Source organism: Dufourea novaeangliae, unplaced genomic scaffold, assembly GCF_001272555.1.
Source record: "Dufourea novaeangliae isolate 0120121106 unplaced genomic scaffold, ASM127255v1 scaffold55, whole genome shotgun sequence".
Lineage (NCBI taxonomy): Eukaryota > Metazoa > Arthropoda > Insecta > Hymenoptera > Halictidae > Dufourea > Dufourea novaeangliae.
Genome location: NW_015373934.1, coordinates 432,285 through 458,566, shown reverse-complemented (window position 1 = coordinate 458,566; position 26,282 = coordinate 432,285). Strand labels below are relative to the sequence as shown.

The window sequence follows — 26,282 nt, the reverse complement described above, 5'->3', positions numbered from 1 at the left end:
TCTATGTAATACACGAAAATAACGGAGTTAATGATGGGGTCCGAAACGGTTCAAAACGGGTTACATAGAGCATCAAGTTCTTGGCAGTCTCGTAAAATTTTACAAATCTAATTATATTCTATCCTAATAGAATTCTTTCTCTCTCGTTTAAATATAATACAATATTACAACCGTGTAATAGAATAGAATAGAACGTTGAAACCTATTTCGACCTCAAAGACAATGCCTTGAAGTCCCATCAGTGCACAGAACTATGTTTTCCTAGAGAAAAGAAAGTGTGTGCGTTAATTCCGTGTTTCAGAGTGTTGCGTGGGCGAGAAGCACGGTGTATCCTATGAATGGATATGCCTACGTATCGCGCATGTGTTGGCCAACAAATAATTTCCATCGGTCTACGACGTGTCGGTACGGTTTTCTGATCGTCACTCGCGTTGGTCAGGCGTCCGCACGTGGGTGGAAAGCGGTGCGCGCAATGATCGACGGTTTTCGTCGCCGTATATGGTCATTTTCGTGTTGTCATTGTGGCACCTCTGCTCGTTCTCGAGTTTGTCACAATGCGACGCGATGGCCTTGCTCTCTTCGTTTCTCGATGCGTTTTCAATTCGTCCTCTCGACGACGAACGTCGCGAAACTAATTGAGAGGATTCTTTTACTCCTTTCAGCGACTATACTTCCGTTTATAAAGGCATTGCAGTCATGGTGTGCCGTCAAATTGATCGCTACAAATGAAAGATCAAGTTATTTATTTAAAAAAAAAAAAAAAAAAAAAAAAAACCATTACAGTTCCAACTAATTAGATTGTGGTTCTTTTTGGGATCGAAGCACGTTTCCCACGAATTAAAAAATTAAAGAACCATTTGCGTTATTATACACAATAAATTTAAATATATTTTATATGATAAATTATTATTACGTACAAGGCAGTTGTGAGAACACAGTAGTTTGCCACGCATCGTGCGTCCGTAGGATCGCCTTAACCTGCGGTGTGATTGGCGCGGGCGGGAACTTTGAAAATGCGAGGCGTTTGCCCAGTATATAAATTATACATTTCTCGCCGGTTGTATATGCCGGCTCGGTATGCAACGGTCCCATTACGAGTGTTGACGTTTTGCGTGTCTCGAACTGGCGAGAGAGACACGGTATCAAGAAAACTAGAACGAGAATGCGTTCTATTTCCACGTGAACTCTCCACCGTTCTAAACTTAAACACGCTTGTCAGGCATTAATTTTAGTGGGCTCTTACTGGCGCCTCGAGTCTCCGCGAATTTTCGTCCCACCCCCGGGCAACCAGGTCGGAAAAACGAAGACGAGAAATATCCGAGTAACGCGTGACAAACTTTGCTCTTCCTTGATTGCAGAATGTGTCAAGATGCAACCTGTGCCGTCCCTATGTGGAGTCGTTGCAGCTTTGCTCCATGTAATGGTCAGTTTTGCTCATGGTAAGTAACTTTGTACAATCCTTGTCGCTTGAAATGGTGTCCGAACCAAAATGGTATTCAAGATCCTCTTTGGATCCAGATGGATTTTGCTCTTATCGATGCTGTTTCGTTCAACAGGACAGAGGCAAGAGCTAGGCATGTCCTTTACCAGGCATCCTCAACCTTTGGATGCACCACTGGGCGACGATGTGAACTTTGAATGCAACCTCAATCTTGCCGCTGATGGGTTTGCTTGGCGTCATAGACCGTTGGGCTCGGAGAAGTGGTTGCCAGTCGCTCATACACCCAGCAACGGTGGCAAAACGTCCAAACATGTGGTGAACTTCGACAACGAATCGAAAGCCGGTGATTACCGGTGCATCGCTTACTACGGTAAACGCTCTTGCTTTGTTTTGTTGGACCCACAGGATTGTAACGCTGCAAAGTATACGTAGTCGTGTAAATAACCATTCATAATTATTGATCTTTATACGTTGTCGTAGGTACCAGCGGTTTAGCATCCGATCCGGCACGATTAACGCTTGCCACGCTACAGAAGTTCAACGACAAGACCGACGTTGTGATACGCGTCGCTGCCGGGAACACAGTACCGATCACATGCCCTGTCCCTTACTCGGCTCCCGAGGCCATAATTCAATTCTATAAAGACAATAATCTCGTACAGAATGTAAACGGGAAAACCATGGTCATCGAAAATGCTAAAGTATCGGACACCGGAAGTTACCACTGCACCGCCAGTAACTATATAACCACTCAACTGTTCACCAGCAATCATAAAACTATTCTAAACGTGCACACGAATCGCGCTGTCCAAACGCCGTACTTCATTAAGCAGCCGCAAACGGAATACAAAGTTCTGCGCGGCAAAAATGTAACGCTGGAGTGCTTCGCCGTCGGTTATCCGGTACCATACGTCACGTGGAGCAGACTGGGCAGTCGATTACCAACAAACTCGATTAAAATACCGTCAGGCTTGATGATAACGAATGTCCAGCCGGCAGACAGAGGTGAATACGATTGTATGTGGAACAGCAACGGCGCGCAAATAAAATCTGTGATTATACTGAAAGTAATGGAGGCGCCGAAGGTGGCGAAAGCGCCGAAAACGTCTACATTTTCCGAGGGCGGGGAACTGGAGCTATCTTGTACGGTAACCGGCGAGCCACATCCGAGAGTCGAATGGCTGATTAACGGAGAATCTTTGCTACCTGGCGACAATTTAGAGATCAAAGGTGCCACGCTCGTCATCTCGGAAGTGGAGAAGAAACACGCCGGTTATGTACAGTGCGCCGCGAGCAACGAGTACGGTTCGGACTCCGGGTATAATTTATTGAGAGTGAACCCGAAGCAACATATCGGCACAACTGAGTCGCGGCCAGACTACGGAGTTCCGAATTCAAGGCACAAGCACACAAGGGGAGGTGGAAGGAGAAGAAACAAAGAGGGAAAGCGAAAGGGCACCGGTAATTTGTTACATTATTCAATCTAATTAGATATGTGGTGCGCAGCTTCCTTCCATTTTACTAAACGTATCTTTCGTGTTTTTAGCTGTCCTGGTGCCACCGAATCAACCGAACGTCACAAGACTATCCGATGTGTCTGCGATGGTTACATGGTCCGTGCCTAACAACACGGGATTGTCGATTCAGTTTTTCAAAGTTCAGTATCGAGAACTCGGGCAAAAGATGAACGGCAAGCAAGCGAAGTGGATGACCGCGAATTCTGAGATATCGAATCGCGTGAGCTCGTTCGAGGTGACGGATTTACAGCCCGATCATACGTACAGATTCCGGATCGCCGCGGTTTACTCGAACAACGACAACAAGCTCAGCCCGAATTCGGTTCGTTTCCATTTGAACAAAGGCGGTTTCGAGAGCAACAGAATGCCCATACCTCTGTTAACGAACACGGAAGCTTTGAGTCCCCAAGAAGTGCTTCTTATTTGGCAGAATCCAGATAAATCGGCGAAGATAGATGGCTTCTATGTGTACCATCGGGCATCAACCTCGGCGGGGGACTACGTAAAGACCACGGTCGAAGGAAAGGATTCCTTTAATATAACCATATCTCATTTACAACCGGATACAACGTACGAGTTCAAGGTGCGAAGCTTCTCGGTGGACGCCGCCTCGGAATTCTCGCAAATTCTTCGTGAAAAAACGAAGAAACTTGTGGTAGAGCATCATGATAATGAGAATCGTAACGATCACGGTAGCAATCTAACGTTGGACAGTCGAGTAAGGCCCGCGGATGATAAAAACGCGAACATGTACGCGATAATCGGTGGTGTTCTCGGTGGATCGACTCTACTGGGTGGCTTAACAGCGGTGGCTGTAGTATATAAAAGAACCAAACACAAGCAGAGTCGGGAATCTTCACAAAGCGAAGGTGACTATAACTTTTAATCGTAGATGTTTAGAAAGAATCGTACAGACTTCATTTAATAACAAGGTTATTGTTTGTGATAGGCAAACCAATTACAAATGGAAGAGTAATAAACGGTGGTGTAACCGACTCCAAAATAAATATAACGTCAAACCCGCTTGCTGGTCTCGATACCCCTGAAGATATAATACAGCCTAAGGTCGGTATTTGTAAGTAGCAATATCAATAACTCTGTCACAGAGGAAAAGAATGACTGCCGGCTAAACATTTTTCTTTCTGCGAGAAAATAACTACTAATTCTGTTTTTCCATTCAAACATAACGATACTTGCATTGTCTGAAGTCATTCAATTTTCCTCTTACAATCAGAAGTACACTAGGCGAACGTAAACACAATCTCAGTCGCGTACGTGTCTATTTTGTACGCCTACGATGTTTGTACTGCGCGAACATTCGTATAGTTCTGTGTGTGTATGTGTGTGTGTATGCGTGCGTGTTCTGTGGAATTGGAACACATTTGGAGTTCGATCTTTGTTCAACAAAAGGAATATGGTGGATGTAAAAAAAGATTTCAATTAAGTAACAGTATATAGAGACTTTCAGTATTTTCATTGATTGGGTTAAATGCAGTTCACTCACATTTTTCTTTAATCATAGTATCTGAATAAATATCTGGTCTGATCAATTTCATAGGGTTTTAGTATACATATGTATACGTAGAATTGAATCTAGTTGGACGTAATCGAATTCCGTTGCGTTTCAATGGTACGCCTTGAAGTTTGGCACATTCACCTCTGCGGTACTTCGGCCCCCCCGTTCTATTTTAAATGCGACTTCCATTTTATTTTATTTTTTTCTACGCACTATCCGCACGCGACTGCATCTTGTATATTTACATTGGACTAACGTGTTTCTGCTTTCAGACTATTCGATATTAAGGAGACTAGTCTTTTTTTTCTAGCTTTAGCATTGGTCTCGTGTGCTGCTACTTTAATTCTACTTGCTCTCTGCACTATTCTCTGGAGCCGCTTTTCTTTTGTTTTATTCCCGAACACCACACACGTACGTTACCCCCCTCAAAACACGCTCTCTTCCGAGCTGATCTGAAAGAAGCGAACGAACACGCATGTTTCTAAACAGAGCGGACAACAATCGCCGATGGAAATGGCCTCGTTTCTAAACGGGCAAAACAACAACAGCAACAACCATAACAACAGTGACACAGCTGGAACTGACGTGAACACGTCATATACTGAGCCAACTCTGCTCCAAGGATCACTGCCTATCGAACAACCTCTGTGAACAACATCTAGTTTTTCGTAACCAGGATTAATTTCAATCGTTCCAACGAAACGAAACAGATTTTATCCTTGCTGTATTAAGCGAAGCGACGACGATGCTTCTTTTAGTGAGACTTTCGAACTTTATAGATTTTAATTATCATTGAGTCCAACGAACAAACCGTTACAAGACATTTACAGGGTGTCATAGTAGGTGTGCTCAAATACTTGAATTAATTACTTGACGACGCACGTTAGTTCGGTAATTGTATTCTTATTCGAGTCTAGGCCTTTCTTTTGCGCATGATATCCTTTTTAAAGCTCAACGTAGAATAAGGGAACCGGTGTTCGACCGTAAAGTGTGTACGTTGAAATTATTAATGTACCTGTTCGACGAATATTTTTCTTCTTCAATCTCTCCGTCTGTACGCACTTTCTGGTCGACAACAATCAGTGAATTTAATTTTAAGCAAGCTTACGCGCGCATAGATACTTCGCGAATCGCACGGTCGGTCACGGAACTGAATCAATTTTCGATTTTTTTTTTTTCATTTTCGGAAAAGATACGCGTAGGTTTTTTTTTAAATATATATTTTAATTATACACCAGGCAGCTTTTAAAGTTATCTATGTTTCCTAATTTAAATTAACTAGCGTCCACGAACTTTTTGTAAATACGCGAATTATTAGTAGTTACGTCGAGTGAAATTGTGCCTGATAAGGAAGGTAGCTGTGCTATGTATTTTATAATTGTACGTACGTTTTTAGTGTTATCGATGATATCGAAACTTTCGATTACTCACTGACTTGACATTACGTGTCTTGAATTTTCGTCTTACTATGGGCGAACACAATTGGCAGCTCGATCTTGATGAAACTACTACTATGTTAGAATGAATCTTACACGAATCCCTAGTATATACATTGCTAATAGTATATGTTACGTAATACTACGAAGTTAACTTGTAATAACAGTATTTCTTTTAGTTTCGAGTTAGATGCAATAAACGTTTAGTGATTGTTACTGTATTCCTGACGGTAATCAAGCTTTACGATGGACTCGCGCGAATAAAAATTCAAAAAAAGTATGAACATCCTACGATTTGTTGGTAGGAATTTCGATATCAGAGAACGAGAAAACGAACAAGTTTGTAAATAAGTATTTGTAAAATTTTACATATATATATACACGCGTACTTTTAACGTAAAGTTAAATATTTAAATCTTTCGTACTTTCTAAAATCAATTGCGGTGATTTACAGTTGCCGAGAGAACGCTTTGCGAACGAAAGCAGGAAAAAATTTTGTATATATTAGGATGGTTCAGATTTTATGCAGGATCATACGTGCCTTACATCTTGCCTCTACAAATAATGTTAAGATTAATTATTTATATACACCTATGTACGTATATCAACATTTTATGTACTTAATTTTTTTTTAATAAACATATCAGAAAGATTCCGTCAATTAAATTGGTAATCTTTTTTAAATTTAAATAATTATCGCAAATAAACACTAATCGCAATTCAATAATTTATCTAATAGTGTGAGATTGCGTGGTCAATCCTCTTGAATTGAAAAAATACATAAACAATTCTCAATTGAATTCTTTTATAAAATAAATGCCTAATGGCTCCATCTAGCGACAAGCACGTGTAGTAATTAGCTAGTAGCTTGGACGTTTTGTTGTAGATAGCACTACATGTTATTGCGATCATATGCATCTTTACATAACAAAGTAATTGTTTATTAAATACGCTACAATCAATTATTGTTACTACACATTATTGATATAGAAAATTTGAACAATTATTTTTATGCAATATAAACCATTGCATATCACGATATCAGACAAAACTTTACTTTTACTTTTGCGTGCGACTCTTAGAATATCAGAATGCATATATTTATACAATAGTGGTCAACTATTTTGACTGACGGGTACAGTAGTACACGTGTTTAATAAAATATTACATAGGATTAAGTTAAGCTTTGTATTTTTCAAAGGACATAAATTAAAAAATGACTTCGGATGATAAAACCGATACGACGTCCGTCACTAATGCCATAAGAGTTTTCACGGATACTATTTGCTCCTTGAATGAAGCTGATCAACAAATTTTTTTATCATTTATTGCTGACAATTGGGAGCCTGAAAAAGTAAAAATTCAATCAACGCCACGAAATTTTAGAGGTATATGTCATAGAAAATTGCATAACATGTACTAAGATAAAAAACTAAACTTGTGAAAATAATTTTGTAGATGGTTGCCAGAATGGAAATAACACACAAGAAGAACAGTTAAGAAACATAAAGCAAATTGTTATTGACATCAAAAACAGAGTACCATTTAATGGAATACTTCCATCAGAACACATTGTGCCACCCACAATTGGAGAGGTCTGTTATCTGATGTTATGTAGAATTACAATGTGCATTTGGCTTTTCAGCTGTTATCAGAAAGAGAAAATATTACTGGTTCAATAACTCTTCAGAATTCAGATTGTGATGATATATCAACAAAGCATATAGATGCATTTCTCTATGACAATAAAGAAGTTGATGAACTCATAGATGAAGGAAAATTGGACAATCTATATTGTGCTGATTGTAGATCTACAAATGTGAAAGAATATAGTAAGATGATGTTTACCAAGCTTCATTCCTTAATTCCGTAACTACTTAATGAAGACAATTTAAATTTTGTTCTAGATATCATATCGCATTCTATGTCAGTGTCTGCTATGATATATGTATTCCATAATATTTTACCGCCTTTAGAAGGAAAAACTGTACTTGATGTTGGATCTAGATTGGGTGCTGTTTTGTACGGGGTAAATTATGTTTCATTTTACATCACTTTAGCATATCAACCTTACTGGTAAATATACATAGTTACTCGATAATACATTTGCAGGCACATATATTTTCATCAGCCCAGAAAATTATTGGGGTTGAAATGAATAAGGATCTTTGCACATTACAGTCTGACATGATACATAAATATAAGATGAATGATCGTATAGAAATAGTAAACAAAAGAATTGAGGAATGTCCAGATATTGTACAAAGTAGCAATGTTATTATCATGAACAATCCATTTGAGTTTTATGTTCCAGAATCTGTGCATACAGAAATATGGAAATTCTTAAAAGCCAACATTCAAAGAGGAACAATTCTAGTCACTAGACCAGCTATTGAAACAACTCTAATGAATTTGAAAACAGGAATATTGATGAAGAATTGGATAAAACCCTTTAAATCAGACAGAATTACAAAGGGTCCTCAAGTATTCGGATCTCTAACGTTTGATTCTGATGAACATTCAGAAATTAATTTCTATGAAGTCTGTTAGTAAACATTACAAGGGAAGATACTTTTTTACAATAAAAAAAATTCAAAAGATATAAATATCCTTCATATTCTATTTCGAAAAACACATTCTTTATAACTTCACTATCACAGTGTAGCAAATTTCCATGGTCGTATGGCGAAACGAAATAATACCATTGTGGTATCGGATAAAACGTAGCGGAACACCTGTGACATCGGAATTATAAGTTTTACGTCAATCGTAGGTGGAAACCTTCCCTTTTAGGAGGGACAATTTCAATGCAATCGATCCCCTCCTTTTACACAGGAACTCGTGTATAGGTGGTCACCGCGGAGTGGTCAAGTTCAAATCTCGAGTTCAGTCAGCCATCAGCTACGATTGACGTACAATCATCGCACACATTGCTCCTTTCAGTTACCACGATCGAAAATTAACACCCGTGGAGATTGCGAGCAATAATGAGCGGCGAGGACGTCCGGTTGAATTCCTTGAATTCCAAATACAAGAATCGAATCGTTTCGCGTCGTAAACGTGCTGTACTTGTTAACAACGAGAAATTGTAACCGTTTTTTTTTCCAAACATTCGTATACTCTCGAATCCCTAATTTGATAATTGTTCGAAATCGATTTCATGTTATCGGTTCCGAATAAAATGCAGAATACAACATCGGGATGGAAAGGTAAGAGATGTAACGTAAAATCAAAAATCTATCATTTCTGCTTTATACTCTATACACATTAATAACACTGAATTTCTAACGATACGCAATGTACTGACAAATACACATTTCTATGAAACTCTTTTCCATGTCATTAAAATAAAATTGAAAAACCCTTGTGTCTGAAACGTTCCTTCGAAAATTCGAAGCTCGTGTTCCCACAGGAGCTGTTTAAAGTAACAGCATTTCAAACATTTTTTTTTTCAAATCATTTACGAAACAACGCCCACCTAATGTTTAATGTAATTGTACACAATTTGTTATTACTTATCTGGAACACGAACGAGTCATTAGCCTTGGGCCGACATTGACCCGATTTCGTCACAAATATGAGCCTGGCTATACAGCCTCGTCTAGCCTTCCTTCGCGCGGATCATCTTTGAATTCCCAAATAGAAAGGCCGTGAAATCGTTCTACACTGTTTACAGATTTCCTCTCTTGGCCGAAAACCTATAGGACAAAAGTGAAAGGTAATCCGATCTCTTTCCGAATATAGATTCGCGTACGTTTACCAATATTCTTATTTCCCTTTTGTGAAATTCACGATACGCTGATAAAACGTTTCGAAATGATCGTTTTCAACAACGTCGCCTGTAGTACCGGGAGTGCTCAACTGTCCTGTCATTTTTTTTCGGAATAGACATAAATCTGAAATAAAAAGGGAAGTAAAATTCATAAATTATGTACATACTCGTAAACACGAGATTTTATTTATCAATCGACCTCCAATCGACCTCCGCATAAATCGCTCGACAATCAAAAGGATAACCCCAGTGGTTGTGAATTGGGAACCCCTGTCGTAGACTTTTGTCGAATTCTCGTAGACGACGTTCTATTTGTGCGTTACGACTAGTTTCCTGGTTATAAAAACGACAACAGGCGTCCTGTTTCGCAATCTTATCTCTGTGTTGTCGCAATGTTGCGTCGAGTGCAATCGGGAACGGTCTCCCGCCAATGGAAAGCGTTGCGTGGGCGATATAAAAAGCTACAAAAAAAAAAAAAAAAATAAAGGAGACCTTATAATTCCGCTCGTTGCAGCGCACGGCTATTTCGTACAATGAAACAGCCGCCGAACGACCGACCGAACGCTCGCAGCACAGATAGGCTCAAGTGGCCAAGGGGCACTTGAACTGACGAGATAATGGACCGATTGTCGAGATAGAGAAAGAAACAACGATACACGAGAGCTGTGGTACGCGATCGCTGTAACCGCCGCGCGATCATTCAATCGCACTTTCTTGTTTCTTTGCCTCCAATGACGCACTTGTGACGTCAATCGAAGGAGCAAGAAGCAACCCTGGCATACCTTCCACGCATCTTTCCCTCCGCATTTCTTCGACCCGGATACTCGGTCCTTGACTCTCGCTTGAACCGTAGATTTCGCGAGAAACAACAACTTTTTTTCGACCGAAAAAGTTCAAGCCCAAGCATATACGTGGCTCTATCAAAATACAGATATTTTTCGATCGTTCGGTGGCACGAAAGTTGACGTCGTATGAGAAACAACTACCTACAAATATGTGAAATTGTTCAAAGTTCTCTGCAAATCGCCTTAGTATTACTCTGTTATCGTCTCCTAGCTATCAATTCGGATTATTTCGCGAAGAAAACAAAAGATGAAAATAGAATACACATCGTAAATGTTTAATATGGGGAACAGAGAGGAGTGTACATGGTATAACTTCGAGATTAGATAAGAGCACGTAATGACGGCATTGGATTAGAAAAATTTATGCCGCACGGCATACCATACTATTGCCATAAAGCCAATTCGTTGTTGAATGAGTACTTTTTTTTTTTTAACGTTCACGCGAGGTCAAATAAACTATACCGAACAAGAAAAGAAATCATTTTTCTTGTCTACGAACTGTCAACGTGCTCGTGAAAAAAAAGAAGTTACGTATACCTAGTATTGTTTTGATTCCATATCTGGCCAGTCATTTGTATTCGGAATACAAATTGTTTTCGAACGTGTCTCAAAGGCTATCGCGTATTTCCAAAGTGGGACGTGATTGCGAACGTACAGGCATAATGTTGCGGCGTACCGGCTGAATAAATTCGAATCTCGATATCACGATTTCTTTCGTTTCAGCCGAACGTCTCTATCGAACGACGCCGTTAGCGCGAATCGACCGCGAAACAACACCATCGAGGACGATACGAGAAAGAACACGATCCAGAAGAGGGTAAATTTCTCGAGGAACGTCAACGCGACACCCGACGAAGACCGTGTAGGTTTAACGGCCGCCGAACGTCCGACGAACGAGAAGAAAAGCAAAAAATACGATGACGATACCTCGGACAGCAGTGATAAGATACCATCGAAATCGACTCGTGTCCGACCGGTGAAACCGGGTCAGATCATCGGCATACGTATCCCATCTAGCTACCGCGTGCTCTACGGAATTCAATATGGCCGCTCGTTCTATCAGCGTCGACGCCGCCGCGGTCGCGATTGGTTCGGGCACGGTGCGCGATGCGTCTCCCGTATTTCAAATCGAACGTTTACCGACCTAGTGTCCCGAGGACGATGGAAATCCTCTCGGAAACGCGGTCGACGCGATGACGAGGGTTACACGGTCTTGAGACGGCGGCTACAGTCGAAGCAGCTGTTGCGCTTAGGTCACGACGAGCAGCCGGAGTCGTCGAATCCGGTCGGGGCGGTGGAATCATCGTCACGAATAAGCCAGAACGTTGAGGAACGGTCCTCGGCCGGTCGTATCTCGCGGAAACGTCGCGTCGGTATCGTGGAGAATCAGTACGTCGCCGAGTGCGAGGGTGGCTCGTCGGTATGCGAGTTGGTGGACGGCCTCGAACGGCTCCTCGGTGATAGAGAGCCCGCCGGCGACGAGGTCGGGTCAACGATGAGGTCGAAGAAGCAACAGAACACCGAGGAGGAGACGACAACGACGACGTCAACCACGGTCGTTGATCCGATCGAGGCGAACGAGACATACGACGAGTTCGACACGGTCAGGATGCCGGTGGTCAGATCCCTTAGCAAAAGTCCGCAGAGCGACGAGGGTATCGAGGCGGATCCGGAACGAAGGAGGGGCTCTGTAGCGCGTTGTTGGAGCCTCGATTCCGCGGCGGCGAGCGACGAGGACGCGTCGCTGACCACCACGCACCAGCTGAAACGGCACAAACTACGGGTCACTAGATGTTGCAGCTACGACAGCGCGGTCTTGAGCGACGAGGATCAAATAAAAGGTGAGGGGATGGATGGGAATATTGGTCGTGACATACACAGGGCAGAGACACACCACACACGCACACACCGGTTCCTTTTGTCCGCGGGGTGGGGGGAATACTCTGTTCAAAACACGTTTCCCTGACCCACGCGTGCTGTGTGTCGCTGACATCATCGTTCTTGATGTCCCTTTTTTTTCATTCATCTTCTTTTCGTCCGGTTTACGAATCCAGTGTTGTTTTGCTTGATATTGGTATATAATGTTTCTCTCTTCTCGCGATTCAACTTGACCGGGTACTGTGTAAAAAAAAACAAACATGCATATCGAGTACCATGGAAGTACGTTACGGGACGTTCACATCAGTATTTCTGAATAATTTGTTGATTTTTAAAAGTCTAATGTTTTGTTCTTTTATTTAAGGCCATCTGTGGAGTTTATTTTTAGTCCAAGACTGGATTTCTTCTTGACGTATTCTTAGGTCTGGTAACAGTGTAATCTAGTCTCATTTACATTGAAAACAACAGGATTTTCTACTTTATTGTTTCATGTCCTTTGACAAGACACTGCTGATTCGTGTACAGGTGACAACTGTAACAGAATCAATGCTTTCAGGATGGGATAGCACGAATGCAGTCGAGGGAAATGAAACTGAGCAGAATGAAGGGAGGCCTAGATATTGGAGAACACCAAGCGTGGTTGTCAGTGATTACTCGGATTATTCGTATCTGGATGAGAAGCTCGAAAGAAATGATTTAGAGCTTGAGAAGTATGAAGGAACCAGTGGAACTCCAAGCCAGACGAGTAGCTGCTCCTGCTTGGACTGTGATGACATTCGGGAGTCACTGGACAACCAGTTCCCCAGAGTTTGTCACAGCAGGAGACACTCGGACTCCTGTTGCTTGTGCCTTGATTCTATGAATACCAGTGGTACAAGGTATTTATCTTTTAATTCTGTCAACTGAACACGTTGTATTGGCCCGTATATTACCTGCTTATTGAAAAATTTCTTCAGAAACTTCTGTGAAACCGGGAACAGACGGAACTCCTGTCTGGACACCACTAATTCCTACTACACCAAGCTAGACTCTCAGCTACTGCGGTACACCCAAGAAGACTCTCAAGAATTGCAAGAAAAGGCAAAGGTTGAATTTCTGGACATTCCACCCGGACGAAAGATATCCGACTGTTCAACCTCCAGCCTCAGCGGCGACGAATCGGAAGTGATCGATCATCGGCAGTCAAAGCCTAGAGTAAGTGTAACGATTAACAATTGTATCTTTCGTCGTTTAGATAAAAAACCAAGGGGAGAAAGATCATACGAAACAAAACCAAAAAAAGCGAAAGAAAACACGGAGAGAATAAATCTCGCCACGACTATCCAGGAGTTTACCTCAGCTACGATTTTCAGTTTCACTGATTTCCCTTTATTCTTTAAAGTAGAGCTATTTTAAGGGAAAAACAGACTGTAAAGAAAAAAAGAGGCGCGCGACGGATAAATAAAATTTACATAAATCCATTGAACGGGCCCGGTTGTCCGGCGTTCTCTGACGTATGTACTTCCATTCCAGGTGTATAAATATTTCAATGTTACACCGAAGGCAAAGTGCTATGTTTAGCGCGACGCACAAACCACCAACACGTTCGTTGTTGGTCGCAGTCGACGCCTGAACACGTGGTTAATTTATCTTACGCAACGTCACCGGTTTGCGCTCCAGTTCGCGAACAAAACATACTTGTTCATACGCAACGAATACGGAATTTGCGTCGGTATTTAGGGGCACACTTAATGAAAACTGTTAACGAGACAGCGCGGTCGCACGTACGCATTTCAGCTTTATCTACGATGTTTACGTTTGCCGACCTTCTATTTTTAATCATTCGAAAACGTTTCGCCAACTAGTGAAAGAAAACGATATTTGTACGCAATAGTCCTACGAAATCCCCCCCCTCTCTGATTCAAGGAAGATACGTACTTATACACGAGGAACCGAGGTGGGGCAACACCGATTGGTTCCTTTTCCAACGAGACCCGCTCGACAAACCAAACGGCACGAGGGAATCTGTTATGCATGTCTTTTCTTTGTACGTATTGTACGTACGAACGAACGTACCCCCGTCCTATCTGCATACTCATTCTTCGCACGGACAGGATCGAATGTGTTTACAAACCCGTGTGGCGCGCATATGCACGCTCTCTCGCTTTGTGCATTCTTCGCGTGGGTTCCGGTGACGTCCATGGCTCGTGAAACACGCTTCTCGCTGAATCAATGATGTTTTTCCATTAGTGTCGCAAACTGTTCCATATCGGGCTGGCTGTTCCTTTCCGTACATCATCCTGTCCGCTTCGAATTCGGAGTTTTTTGTTCGCAAAAGAGTTCCAGAGAACTCGCTATAGGGACTGGTTTGTTTCAGGAAACTGGTACGCACCACATTCTGAACTTTGTCTGCAAAAAGTGCTCCAGGAAATTCGGAGTACCATCTGGTTTCGTTTCAAAATCATCGTGTGCTTCAAATTCCAAACATTGTCGTCCACAAAAATCGGGCATTAAGAGTACCAACTGGGTTCTGTTTCAGAATTTCCTACGCTTCAAATTCCAAACGTTTGTTGTCCGCCAAAAGAGCTCCAGGGAATTCGGAGTTCCTAAAGACATAGGAGATCAAAGAAACCGAAGGAGTGATTTTTTTTTTTTCTTTTTTCTATCATTTACTTTTGTCTCCCAGATCGAAAGAACAACGACGTTTCGATAGTGCCGACTATGACGTAGCCAGGGACTATCCACCTGGCCGGAACCGCGGCACGCAAACACCGTCGTAAATTCCACAATTGCCTGACGTCACTGGTCGCCACTTTCCTCTTTACCGAGCTGCCCCGCGTAGCTGTCGAGATCGGAAACCGGATTCGCGCGCGTACGCCACAGATAGGAATCTAGCGGGTACTGGCTAGGCGAATTTGGCCTGGGATCCAGGAACGAATGGAGACCGACGCCGTTAAGCTACGGATTCGAAACGGTCTAGTTCGTTATAATTGGCCAGGGAACTTATGTATGCAGGAGGATTAAGTAACAGGACTCTGTAGAAGGGTAATACAGTGGATTCTGCTGTATTTGAGCCAACGGGTTGATTCGTGGCAAACGTTTATTCGGGACAAAGTTCAAAGAACAAAACCTAAGAGAATGTTCTATGATACTTCTATATGATGTGTGATATCGCATGACGTGTCCATAAATAACCGGAATCCACTGTACAGTCTATCAAATTCTAATTCAAAGGATGCTAAAAGAAAGAGGAAGTTTCCTACTCGGTTGAATCATCAAGTTGTTTTATGACTTAAACAATATTCATACGATGTTTACTTGACATTGTTCACCATAGATAATTATTGACAAACAATTTACACATCCGTACCGTGTTACGGACTCAGTTCCTGATCAGTTTGTTATATAGATACCATGTAATAAGTTTGTTACGATAAATATTTATTTTTAAAAACGACTAACTAATTAGTAACTGTATTGAAATTTGTATGTAAAATTCGATAAGCTCACAGTTCTATTATCACCGAATTAAATATAAGACATAGATTTACTAGAATAACAACGAATCTTTTTTGGTTAATTTTTCTAGATGTGATCAGGAACTCTGTCCGTAAGGGTAGTTACTTACACTCCTGGTATTCTACACGTGTACAACAGGTGACGGCCACAATCCTCTAACAAAATATACAATGGCCATTCCACGATTAAGTCGTCCTTATCTTTGTTCGATAAACTTTTTTTATCTTTACCCCTGGTTATCCGACACATCTCGTCAAGATATAAACAAATTCGCCCATTTCTCGATACCCCTTATTTGGCTCGATTCAGAATCAATTCCTTGTTTCACCGATACACACGTTTCTATCAGTATAATAATCGTGATTCATTGCACCTGTATGGGTCTCGGTGCTTTCCCAAGTCCTGGGGGATGTCCTCCCATCCCTTGTCGCAATAAAGCTGAACAGACGTATATGTATACACGAAGACTAGGGTAAATGTCCCAATTACTGCCAGTGTCTCTAATATTTAATTTAAAGACCCTCGAAGTGGTGACCGATCGGCCGGTAAAAGATCGCCTACAGCGGTGTGCCAGCGGCCTCCTATACGTTCGTCGGGTTTCAACGGTTTCTAGAGGATTCAGCCGGGTCAGTCACTGTCAGTCGACTCTCTCGAGTGTATACAGGAGCGGCGACTGGCTGATATTGTGTCGTACTGTCTAGTGGCCGCGAGCGAGCGCGCGCGGTTTCGTACAGTGAATTCGTATTGTATATATCGTCCACACAAGAGTGACACACGATTTAATAATCAGGAAAAAAAACGTTCATTGTAGTTTTTTCCGTAGCTCTGTGTAAGTTTTTTTTATTAATGGCGTCAAATAGCTCTGTGTATGATTATCTTTGAACGCGTTTGCTACCAGCATCGTCGTGTATCCGCGACTTAGAAATTGGGTCAGTGTATTTTACTTGGATGATAATAATAATATTTAATTGTAAATGGGTTATGGAAGCTTTTGATATAATATACAAGTATAAAAAAAAATGTTTAGTTACGGAGAGTTTGAAAAAATTTAACGAAAGCTCTACAGGATTATATATAGAATTACACAACTGAAGAATGAAAAGGAGGAAAAAATTTACAAGTTTACTAGAATATACAGAAAGTTACGATTATGTAGAAAGAAATGCGTGATTATCGGCAACATAATGGATAACGGTGTGGAAAATAAAAACAGAGAAAGGACTATCACAAGAATATAGAAAATTAACAATAAAAGATAAGAATACACAAGATAAAAACAGAATTGTGGTCTTGGGATATTCACCTGTATTTTCGTGTTACTCATTGTCCCTCTGTTTTTCATGCCTTTGATCTTTGAGATGTTAAGTTACGTTCATCTGGAATAAAATGACGGGGAACCAAGTCTGTCAGGAAAAAATAGAATTCGGATTAGAAGAGAGAGAGGGAGAAAGAGATGAAAAAGATCTTTAAATAAAACCCTGGGATCTATCGTTTGTGTAAACATATTATAAATCGTTGGAGTTCAAAAGGGAGGAACGTGTGTCTTTCGAGGGTGTCACGTGTGTATTTTCGTTCACCGTGGCTGGATGAAACAGATTCGCGATTCGAAAAACCGTTGAACCAGTTGCGTCCCACACGCACCAGCTTTTGCTGGCGCGGGAGGATCGATTTTTAAGAGGACTTTGAGCCATCCTAGACCTTCAATACTTTGCTAGAAGGTTTTTGTGTGTTGCGAATATACAAAGTTTAGGTGTTCTAAAAATATTTAAAAACCACTACTTAACTTTTAATTGTCAAACTGTACATATAGGAAAAGCGATTCTTCATTTTTACTATGAGCAACCAGCTACTCCAGGACTATTTAATTTTAACACATAATTAAACATGCAATGTAACAATAGAAGCCCCCATGGAAAAGTGAAGAATATTTTAATTTTTAAATGTATAAAAATACAATGTTGCTTCTACATACATTTGTCGGAGTGCAAAGGGTGAAAAATGACGAATTATTTTTTTATCTTTTATTCGTTATTCGAAACTCTTTATCTAGATAATTAGCTTGCCCATCTCTACCGATCACGATGCGCAGTTGCGGCCAGATCGAGGCGATCGCGATCAGATAACGTTGTCGCGGCAGCCGCAGATATCCACGAAAGGATCTCGTTCGCGTGCGGATCCACGGACCGCCAGTTGTCGTTGGGGGTGGAGGGGGCACTTATCGAAAAGTATCTCGACATCGTGATAATATGCACCGTTTCCCAGTGGTGTTGATCGCAATTTCGCGTTGGTCGGCCAGTTTCGCGAACCGCCGACACGAAACCGCTCCGTGCAAATCAGTCGAAAATTTAATCATCGAACGTCAAGAGGGGTCGTTCGCGACCATGCGAATAATGAGGCGCGGCAAGCAACGGCCCATAAGTCTGCTTAGGATCGACAATCTGGACGGGATCCTCGACGGAAATATTGCCCGCGACGCGTTCATCTACAAGGTAACGTCGACGGGCACGATATTGTGACGCCTTAAAAATATTAAGGGGGTGGATGTGAACAGGTAATAATGAACGAATTTTTGGGAATTTACTGTGAAGAAAGTGTTAAACCAATCTCGTTGGAACTTTGAGAAATACTTTATTGTAAAATTAAACTGAATGGAAGAATTGTTATTTTCATGACAAATACATAAATATTATTGTTATACTCATGTGCAGCCCGTGAGCAAAATAGTTGGGGTGTGTAACTAGAAGAATATTCAGATAATTGATCCTGTCTAGTATGTACATGTTCTTTAACATTTTTAACAACAAGGAAAGGTCCCCAGGTGGCAACACTGACGTTTTTAATGAGATTTAGCAGAGTGATAGTGTTTGGAAAAATTAATATTTAATGTTCAGGGACGAGAGGAGCCTTCGAATACTCATCGAGGATTTACTGTGCCGTGTAGCATTAATGAAACATATTGCAAGCAGATGTTTGAAATATCGATTCATAAATGACGTTTGCAAGGTTTGGTGTGGTTACACGAATAGGCGACTCTACTAGACGCTTCATTTCTTGAGGAATATTGGCACGTATGTGTACGTTTAGTTTTCCCTTCATTCAAGCATCATTCAAAAATTGTAATTAAATATCCATTAAAAAATTCCTCAACAAAACAGGGTACTCTCCTAACAGTCGTTAATATTTACAAATATATTTTAATGAAATTACAATATCTTGCCCGTTGACTATAAATATTTTCGAAAACTTGGCGCTCCTACGAACCATAATATGGATCTTCTACTGTCTGGTATACCCTAAGTACGAAGCTAAGCTCTGAAAGCTTCTTGGAAATTCCTTGGTCCCTGTTTTTGTGATGTAGATTCTTCGTAGTGAATCGAAATCTTTCCTCGTGGATATTCTAGTAGTTAGAGGACACACGCGTTGCTTGGCTTGTCGAAGTATTCAGAAGGTTTTGTGATGTAGATTCCGTGGGTATAATTCCGACGATCGTGGAATCACGAAAGAACAGTCTCGATCGTTCGTTCGTTCGACGGGCTAGGTAAATTTCCGAGAGCGCGAGACTATTGTGTTATTGATGATCGATCCGATTGGCAAACACAGGCGCGAGGAACAAACTTTATCGGTTCGCGATTATTGAATTATACGAGCCGTGGGAAACGGAAGATCCACGAATTTTTTTTTTCGTATTTATTTATAGATGTTTTTTTGTATAAATGTTTATGATATGAATTATTGAATGGATTGAACTAGGTCAATATGCTATTTAACAAGAAACAATAAGTTTTCTTAACCGTTGTTGCATTTCTATACAAATAATAAAAATAAAAATTATTTTCTACCTTCTAGCGAATTTTGAAGTTGGTCCAACATTTTTTGACAAAATTTGTTTTCACAAAATCTATTCTTGTTCACCGACGATTTGTACATTCTATTCTCAGAAATGGGAATCGGCGAAGTTCATCGTCAAGAAGGAACGGAAATATATCGGGCGTGTTATTGTTGACAACAATAAATTACGAACCTGGATTGATATCGTTCCACGAGTGGCGATAATAACGATACCGATAAGACGTGTTATTATTGAAGATTATCATCTGTTCCCATTAAGCAGTCCTCCCAATTAGGCCGGTTCCAAGTAATTCTCAACCCGGTCGAATGTTTTCTCGTCGGGTAATCCCACTGAAATTTTTACCTTCTACGCATACCACCTCTGAAATAGATCGTTTCCAGAACGTAATAACTTCTCATTGACTCTCACTATTTCACGCCTGATCCATGGTCACGTCAAAAAGGACCGATATCGAATCGGAATTGGAACATCCCTACAGAGAAGGAATGGGAGACTCGTGAGGTGTTTTGAAACAACTTTTTCCTTAGCAAAAATGTTCTCCGAGGCTTTGTTAACGAGATAATAACGAAAAACCCCGACCAATCAGAGCGCGAGTCTGCCAGCCGAGTTCCCGCGGTAACGTTGGCTACCAATCGCAGCGCGTACTTGGCGAGAACTTGCCTGACAGACGCGCGCTCTGATTGGTCCGTGTTTTTCGTTAATATCTCGTTAACAAAGCCTCGGATAACATTTTTGCTAAGGAAAAACTTGTTTCAAATCACCTCACTTTTGTTATACTCTGTGTCTTTTATTCATCCAAACGGAATGTTCTCTCATTGGGGGTGTAAATTGTCCGATAACGAACAAAAAAAAAGGACACCTTTGGCCATATCCAGGCGATCCAGAGCAACACGCGCGGTACCGTTCAAAGCCTTGGTCGATCGTTGGTTCTCGCGTCCGCTAAAAGGCGCAGTCCGTCGTCTCCTTTAACGGCAGAACTATGTTTTTCCGAACCGTCTCTATGACCACGGCGGCCCCGTAGACTCGTTTCCGTTTGCTGTAAACGTGTGCGACGGGAATGTTTATCGAGAGCCGTGTGTACGCCGCATGCCTTATCCGTCCTCTTTCTTTCTCTCTCTGGTCTCAGTCGAACTCCATGTGATTTACGATCGTGTCACGATAGTTTGGATATTCCTCCTGATATCTTGTTTTATCGATCGTTTACAATCGTCGGACAACATTCGATTCTAATTCCAGGGTACCCTCACGAACAAACTCGACATCCACTAGTGGAAAAAATGACGTTGATGAAGGGCCTCCTACCACTTGGTAAATTTATTTCAAGTACTGAAATAAAGGTTAAATTAAATGATAATTTGGCATAAATTTTAGTAATTCCCGATACCAAGTGGATAGCCTTTCCAGTACACAACCTTTTCCCCTAGCAGAAGCCGAGTTTGCACGTCAAACTTGGCCTCCACTAGGGGAAAAAGTGGCGTAGAAGAAAAGTCTCCTACCATTTACTAAATTTATGACAAGTTCGGAAATAAATGTTAAGCCGAATATTAATTTGGCATAAATTTCCGTAACTCCCAAAACTAAATGGTAGGAGGCCCTTCGCCAACTGCACTTTTTCCCCTAGCGGAAGCCGAGTCAGTGTACACAACTCGATAACGAAAAAGTCCTTTATCCCCCACATACTTTCATAGTCCCACTTTCCCTCCAGTTTAAGTCTAACAAAGGTATAAAAACTCGCGTTCGTACGCTCTCGCCTGGGATATTAATGGCCCGTTTGGACATCGTTTGAAATCGTAAATCTGGCCGCGTAGAGGATCGAGGAGTATCAGTGAAAGTCGCAACAAATGTCGCGTGCGGTGAGATTTGTTTGTTGTGTTGTGACAATCGGTTGGACGACAATTATTTGAGGCCTCCTTGAAGTAGAATCTTCGATTCGTTATGCACCGATTTTTCTGACATTACTGAGGATGAATCTTTTGGATTCGAGACGGAATTCTGTGCAAGGCAAAGTAGTTGGAAAAGCTGCGACGCGATAGGCGGGGAAGGGGGGCACGTGTTACGTCAATCGGATGGATCGGATGTATTATATGTACTGGTTCATTATGCAAGAGGAGGATACCGGATAGGACACGTAATCGAACACCTTTTGTTCCTTCTGCGCCGCCGTCTGACGGATTAAAACCGCAGATTTCTACGGGGAAAAATCGCTCGGATACACGTTAGAAGAAATTAGCTCGAACGGATTACACGTCTGCTCTCGAATATTAAGTCTTTGAAAAAACATCGATGACCTTGAAATTTCGAAAAATATGACCTTCAGAACAATTTTTTCACTTATCATAGTATTTGCTGCTTCTAACCAAATAATACTTTCCCCTAATATTTGTTTGTATCTTTAAAAACAATTGAGATATCGAACGTATAGGAGGTTGTCGAACATTTCGTTCAAACGTTCAGGAAATTTCCCGTAGGACCCGAAGTTAGTCGCTGATCCGTTGGCCCCCGTGTACCGGTTTCAAAATGGCCGCCACCGAACAGTTTCGATTCGACTGTTTGGTCGAGCCGTACACGTAACTTCCGCCAGTAAGACAGATTTTACAAGTGAAATTATCTTCTCACGCGTGGAATTAAGTTCCATACTCAAGTGAAATGAACATTCTCAATCGTTGTTAATATAATTATGCAATAGAATGTTACAAACCAGTTGGAAAGGCAAGGGCAATGGGGGGTGGGGGTGGTAGGCCTGGGTTATCGAGGCGTCGCGACAGATGTGTGGTTGCCAAAGCCGAAGGATCACCGGAGCTAGAATTATCACCCGCTGTATCGCGATGTTGCTGATCTATGGATCGACTAGATCATATGCATACCGTATACACGCGATAGACGATCAAGCGATACAACGTGGCCGACTGGTTAACAGGAAGCTCTCAATTCGGGTCAGTAGAGGAAAACCGTGCAACCGAGCCTCCTAGCCGATACGCTGATCCAGACCGATCCATGTCCTTGTGCTTGTAGTCTCCTTGCTCCCCAGGACCAAGAACTTAAACACACTTAGGATGGCAGCGAAAGGGTATAGCAGGATGAGGGGGTCAAGAGTGCCCTTAGACCGAAATTAAAATTAATAAAAATATTATTTCGATCTAAAAAAAAATAACCTGTGCAAAGTTTCAATCCTCTATTTCAACTAGGATAGTAGTAACAGGGAAAATTCGGATTAATAAACATTTGTCCCACGAAAATTAGATGTTTTAAAATATTTATACCTTTTTATACCGTCTATGGATTTCAGTCTGAAAAATTGGAAAGATATAATCGCTTAAATTGAAACGTAAAAAAGGTACAGATTTTCACCAGTAGAACGAACAATATTAAATGAACGACCATTTCTATCCAATGGCGCGAAAATCGTTTGAATAGGAAACAAGGAATTAAAAAATAAATCAATATTTAATCATAATTCGATTCACTCGTTTTCTTTCTATAATAATTCATTCATTGGTACGTGTTCATTTATTGGTATACCCGCCCGATTCTACCCGTGGTCACCAACGCGATACGATCTTCTCGATCCTATCGTAACCAGATCGATCGACGCTCCTCCAACAATGCAGAGATTACACTCGAAACAAAGAAACAAGAGGGAAGGGTATCGATTCTAAGCTCTGTTCCCCGTTACGTAAATTCTAGATCTCCGTTCTACGCTGTTCCCTCGACGAGGCTCTCGATCAATGGTCGTGTAAATCGCTGGAAACGGGACAGACACGCACATGTCCTCCGCGGGAAAATTGATCCCCCTCGCTGGTGGCGGAGTGTCACGGTCACACGCGCGCACGTTTTTGCGCGACAACGCGTCTCGCGGCAAATGAATTCGACGCGGGTGTTAGTGTTCCGTGAAACAGTGAAATAACATACAGAAACAACGAGGTGAACCGTCTTCGAGATGTCGCAATTCACCAACAGACTGAGCTGGATCGTTCAAACGTTCCATATTGCTAGCAATCCGAATATGTCTTTTGGATCGACGAGTGAATACCGATAATATTTATTCGATCGATTTGTGAATCGTATCCATATACACGAGGATATATAACTTTATTCGTGGATTCGAGAACTCATGTGGTGGTGATCGTTGAAACAAAAGTGAACTTAAAAAAGTGGAAACGACACGTTAGTGATAGCCCTCTTTCTCGAGGGATACATCGTATTATCTCCGGATCTGGACTGATTTGAACTTCAAGGATGGAAGAGAATAAAGGAACAGGGAACGCAAAACCAGCGTCGCCGACACGTCCGCCGACGTTGAACCTGATGGAACAGATTCTAATGGCGAAGATCGAGAGGCAGAGCTTGCGCGAGGATCGGACAGAGATGGAAAGCAGACATGGATCGAAAGCGAGGAGAAGCCTTCTTTTGAGACGGACCGACTCGATGGACAGTCAGACCAGCGCTAGCACGTACAACTCGTCATTGATGTCGAGCGATTCCGCGTCCAGCGGGAATCCCCTTTACTGCAAATGCGACGATTGCCTGCTGGGGATCGTCGACGTCTACCAACTGGGCAGCCCGCCGACGCCGCCATCGTCGTCGTCGATTGGACGGAAAAAGGTAAAAAAAAAAAAAAAATCTCCAGCTTTCTGGTTTTCGCGGCCGGTGTTGGGACCGCCAAAAGTGTACCGCAATCTCTGTCGAGATGTATTCTTTAATATGGCTTCGAAACGAAGCAATCTCGGGACGAAGTGACTAAGCAGTTGCTGCAGAATATGCTCGTTGAGAAATCGTTGATAAAAACGTCTTGGTGTCGGCCCCGATAAGGGGAGTTCGAGCTTTGCCCTACCTTCCGTCGAGAGTAGCAATTGGATCCCTTTGCGAGCATGTTAGCTTTGTACTATCAGGTTGTTGCACGAGTTGTTCCAAAACCGAATTGTTAGAACGCGTTGAATAATAAAGAAATTACAGAACATGATATCACGAATGTAATGTTCTAGGCTGGGCAACAACGTTTACGGACGAACGGAGGATTGATTCTTTTCAAAAAGCAATGGAGGTGTGAGGGCCTCGTACCGCTTGATAAATTTATTTTAAATACTGAAAAAGTAATATACTGGATAAATTTCAGTAATTCCAAGACCAAGTGGTAGGAGGTCTGATCCTTACATCACTTTTTCCCCTAGCGAAAGTCGAGTTTAGGATAGGTAAAAATTCCCAGAAATTCTTATAAAGTTGAAGATATGATTCGATGCCTATATGTATAAGAACCAACGAATAGAAGTAATCTATAATGATTTCTACCGATCTCTGGCAATCCCTTCAACTCTGCATTTATACACCAGCGTCTAGGAGCCTTCGAACACTCATCGATGATTTACTGTATACAGTAGGAATCTCTTATTTAGCCCGACGTTTCACCGATATCTATTAGCTCACTGGTACCCGACTTCTGTGGGCCATTTATAACCGGGGGATATTGTTTTTTCCATCGACAGCTGATCGATCGATCGAGTGACGGAGAGAGATAGAGAAACGTGTCGAAATCATAGCGATCGATATCGTTTTCACTTTCATTCCGTATGCCACGGGACCACCGGCCGGGGCCTGGATTGTAATTAATGCGCGTAAACGTCGACAGTCCGATGATCGATTAGAAACTCATTACCCGTTGGATCGGTTATGCAACCCGATTCGGAAGGCCTAAATTCCACGAGGTTTCCTCGCGGCTATCGCACGTTTTTTCTTTTCTCTATCTCTTTAGAGTCGTCGGGCCCCTCTGGGTTCCTGGCTTACGATGTTTCTGCAACCGGCGATCATTCCGCGGAGCTCAATTAACAGTTTCCCTTTCCGTACATTCGATTCTCGTTGGCCAATCTGGCGTGCGTGCAGTTTCTCGGCCAGCTCCAATTAGCCAGCTCCAGTTTCACTTTAAACTGGAATGCCGGGAATCCACGACTTCCCGCGGAATCGAGCAGTCAGGGATTGAAAACTGTTATGCATACAGGGTGTAACAAAAATTTTGGAGGACCCGGAAATGGGAGATTCGTGAGGTGATTTGAAACAAGTTTTTCCTTAGCAAAAATGTTCTCCGAGGCTTTGTTAACGAGATATTAACGAAAAACACCGACCAATCAGAGCGCGAGTCTACCAGCCGAGCTCCCGCGATAGTGTTCTGATTGGTCGGGGTTTTTCGTTAATATCTTCGTAACGAAGCCTTGGATAATATTTTTGCTAAGGAAAAACTTGTTTCAAATCACTTGACGAGTCTTCCATTCCCGGGTCCTCCAACATTTTTGTTACACCCTATATATCCTGAAACGGTTTCGAAGAACCGTTATCTTCTGTAACAGTTATGACAGAACCGAAGTTTCCGTCTATATATAGTTATTATTACTGTTATACAGTAAATCCTCGATGAGTGCTCGAAGGATCACACTGACAAATATTTAATGTTCAATCCCGAGGGTAGTAAATCCAGGATCTACTACACATAGAATAGATATTACTATTTCAGTTACCGTTCGTATATCGGTTCTAGAACCGT

At 41.8% G+C, this 26,282-nt stretch overlaps 3 protein-coding genes and 1 long non-coding RNA gene across 4 annotated transcripts in view; 3 read left to right on the top strand and 1 right to left on the bottom strand.

The window, feature by feature from the left end:
- Nucleotides 1-1,369: 1,369 nt before the first annotated feature.
- Nucleotides 1,370-5,008, top strand: LOC107195208 (interference hedgehog-like). The gene is made up of 6 exons (XM_015585009.1): nucleotides 1,370-1,439; nucleotides 1,557-1,811; nucleotides 1,922-2,902; nucleotides 2,988-3,827; nucleotides 3,908-4,023; nucleotides 4,747-5,008. The coding sequence occupies exons 1-6, from the start codon at nucleotides 1,370-1,372 to the stop codon at nucleotides 4,759-4,761; spliced, it is 2,277 nt and encodes a 758-aa protein (XP_015440495.1). The 3' UTR covers nucleotides 4,762-5,008.
- A 1,815-nt stretch (nucleotides 5,009-6,823) lies between these two features.
- Nucleotides 6,824-8,460, top strand: LOC107195157. The gene is made up of 6 exons (XM_015584943.1): nucleotides 6,824-6,842; nucleotides 7,112-7,298; nucleotides 7,369-7,505; nucleotides 7,601-7,742; nucleotides 7,818-7,939; nucleotides 8,023-8,460. The coding sequence occupies exons 2-6, from the start codon at nucleotides 7,127-7,129 to the stop codon at nucleotides 8,458-8,460; spliced, it is 1,011 nt and encodes a 336-aa protein (XP_015440429.1). The 5' UTR covers nucleotides 6,824-6,842; nucleotides 7,112-7,126.
- A 1,286-nt stretch (nucleotides 8,461-9,746) lies between these two features.
- LOC107195239 lies at nucleotides 9,747-11,256 on the bottom strand. The gene is made up of 3 exons (XR_001516357.1): nucleotides 11,065-11,256; nucleotides 9,882-10,143; nucleotides 9,747-9,806 (listed from the first exon to the last, which is right to left on the bottom strand). It is a non-coding gene; the product is annotated as an uncharacterized LOC107195239 (long non-coding RNA).
- A 348-nt stretch (nucleotides 11,257-11,604) lies between these two features.
- LOC107185256 (inositol-trisphosphate 3-kinase B) overlaps nucleotides 11,605-26,282 on the top strand; it is a 28,401-nt gene continuing 13,723 nt past the window's right edge. Inside the window, exons 1-3 of the mRNA XM_015572902.1 lie at nucleotides 11,605-12,368; nucleotides 12,962-13,283; nucleotides 13,362-13,599. Coding sequence (XP_015428388.1) covers nucleotides 12,023-12,368; nucleotides 12,962-13,283; nucleotides 13,362-13,599 — 906 coding nt within the window. The 5' untranslated portion in view covers nucleotides 11,605-12,022. The remainder of the gene's footprint in view (nucleotides 12,369-12,961; nucleotides 13,284-13,361; nucleotides 13,600-26,282) is intronic.

Coding starts and splice junctions, on each gene's coding strand:
- LOC107195208 (XM_015585009.1), top strand. CDS start 1,370: ATGCAACCTGTGCCGTCCCTATGTGGAGTCGTTGCAGCTTTGCTCCAT. Junction 2,903..2,987: donor GGGAAAGCGAAAGGGCACCG/GTAATTTGTTAC, acceptor TCGTGTTTTTAG/CTGTCCTGGTGCCACCGAAT. Junction 3,828..3,907: donor GGAATCTTCACAAAGCGAAG/GTGACTATAACT, acceptor TGTTTGTGATAG/GCAAACCAATTACAAATGGA.
- LOC107195157 (XM_015584943.1), top strand. CDS start 7,127: ATGACTTCGGATGATAAAACCGATACGACGTCCGTCACTAATGCCATA. Junction 7,299..7,368: donor AACGCCACGAAATTTTAGAG/GTATATGTCATA, acceptor ATAATTTTGTAG/ATGGTTGCCAGAATGGAAAT. Junction 7,506..7,600: donor TGCCACCCACAATTGGAGAG/GTCTGTTATCTG, acceptor ATAACTCTTCAG/AATTCAGATTGTGATGATAT.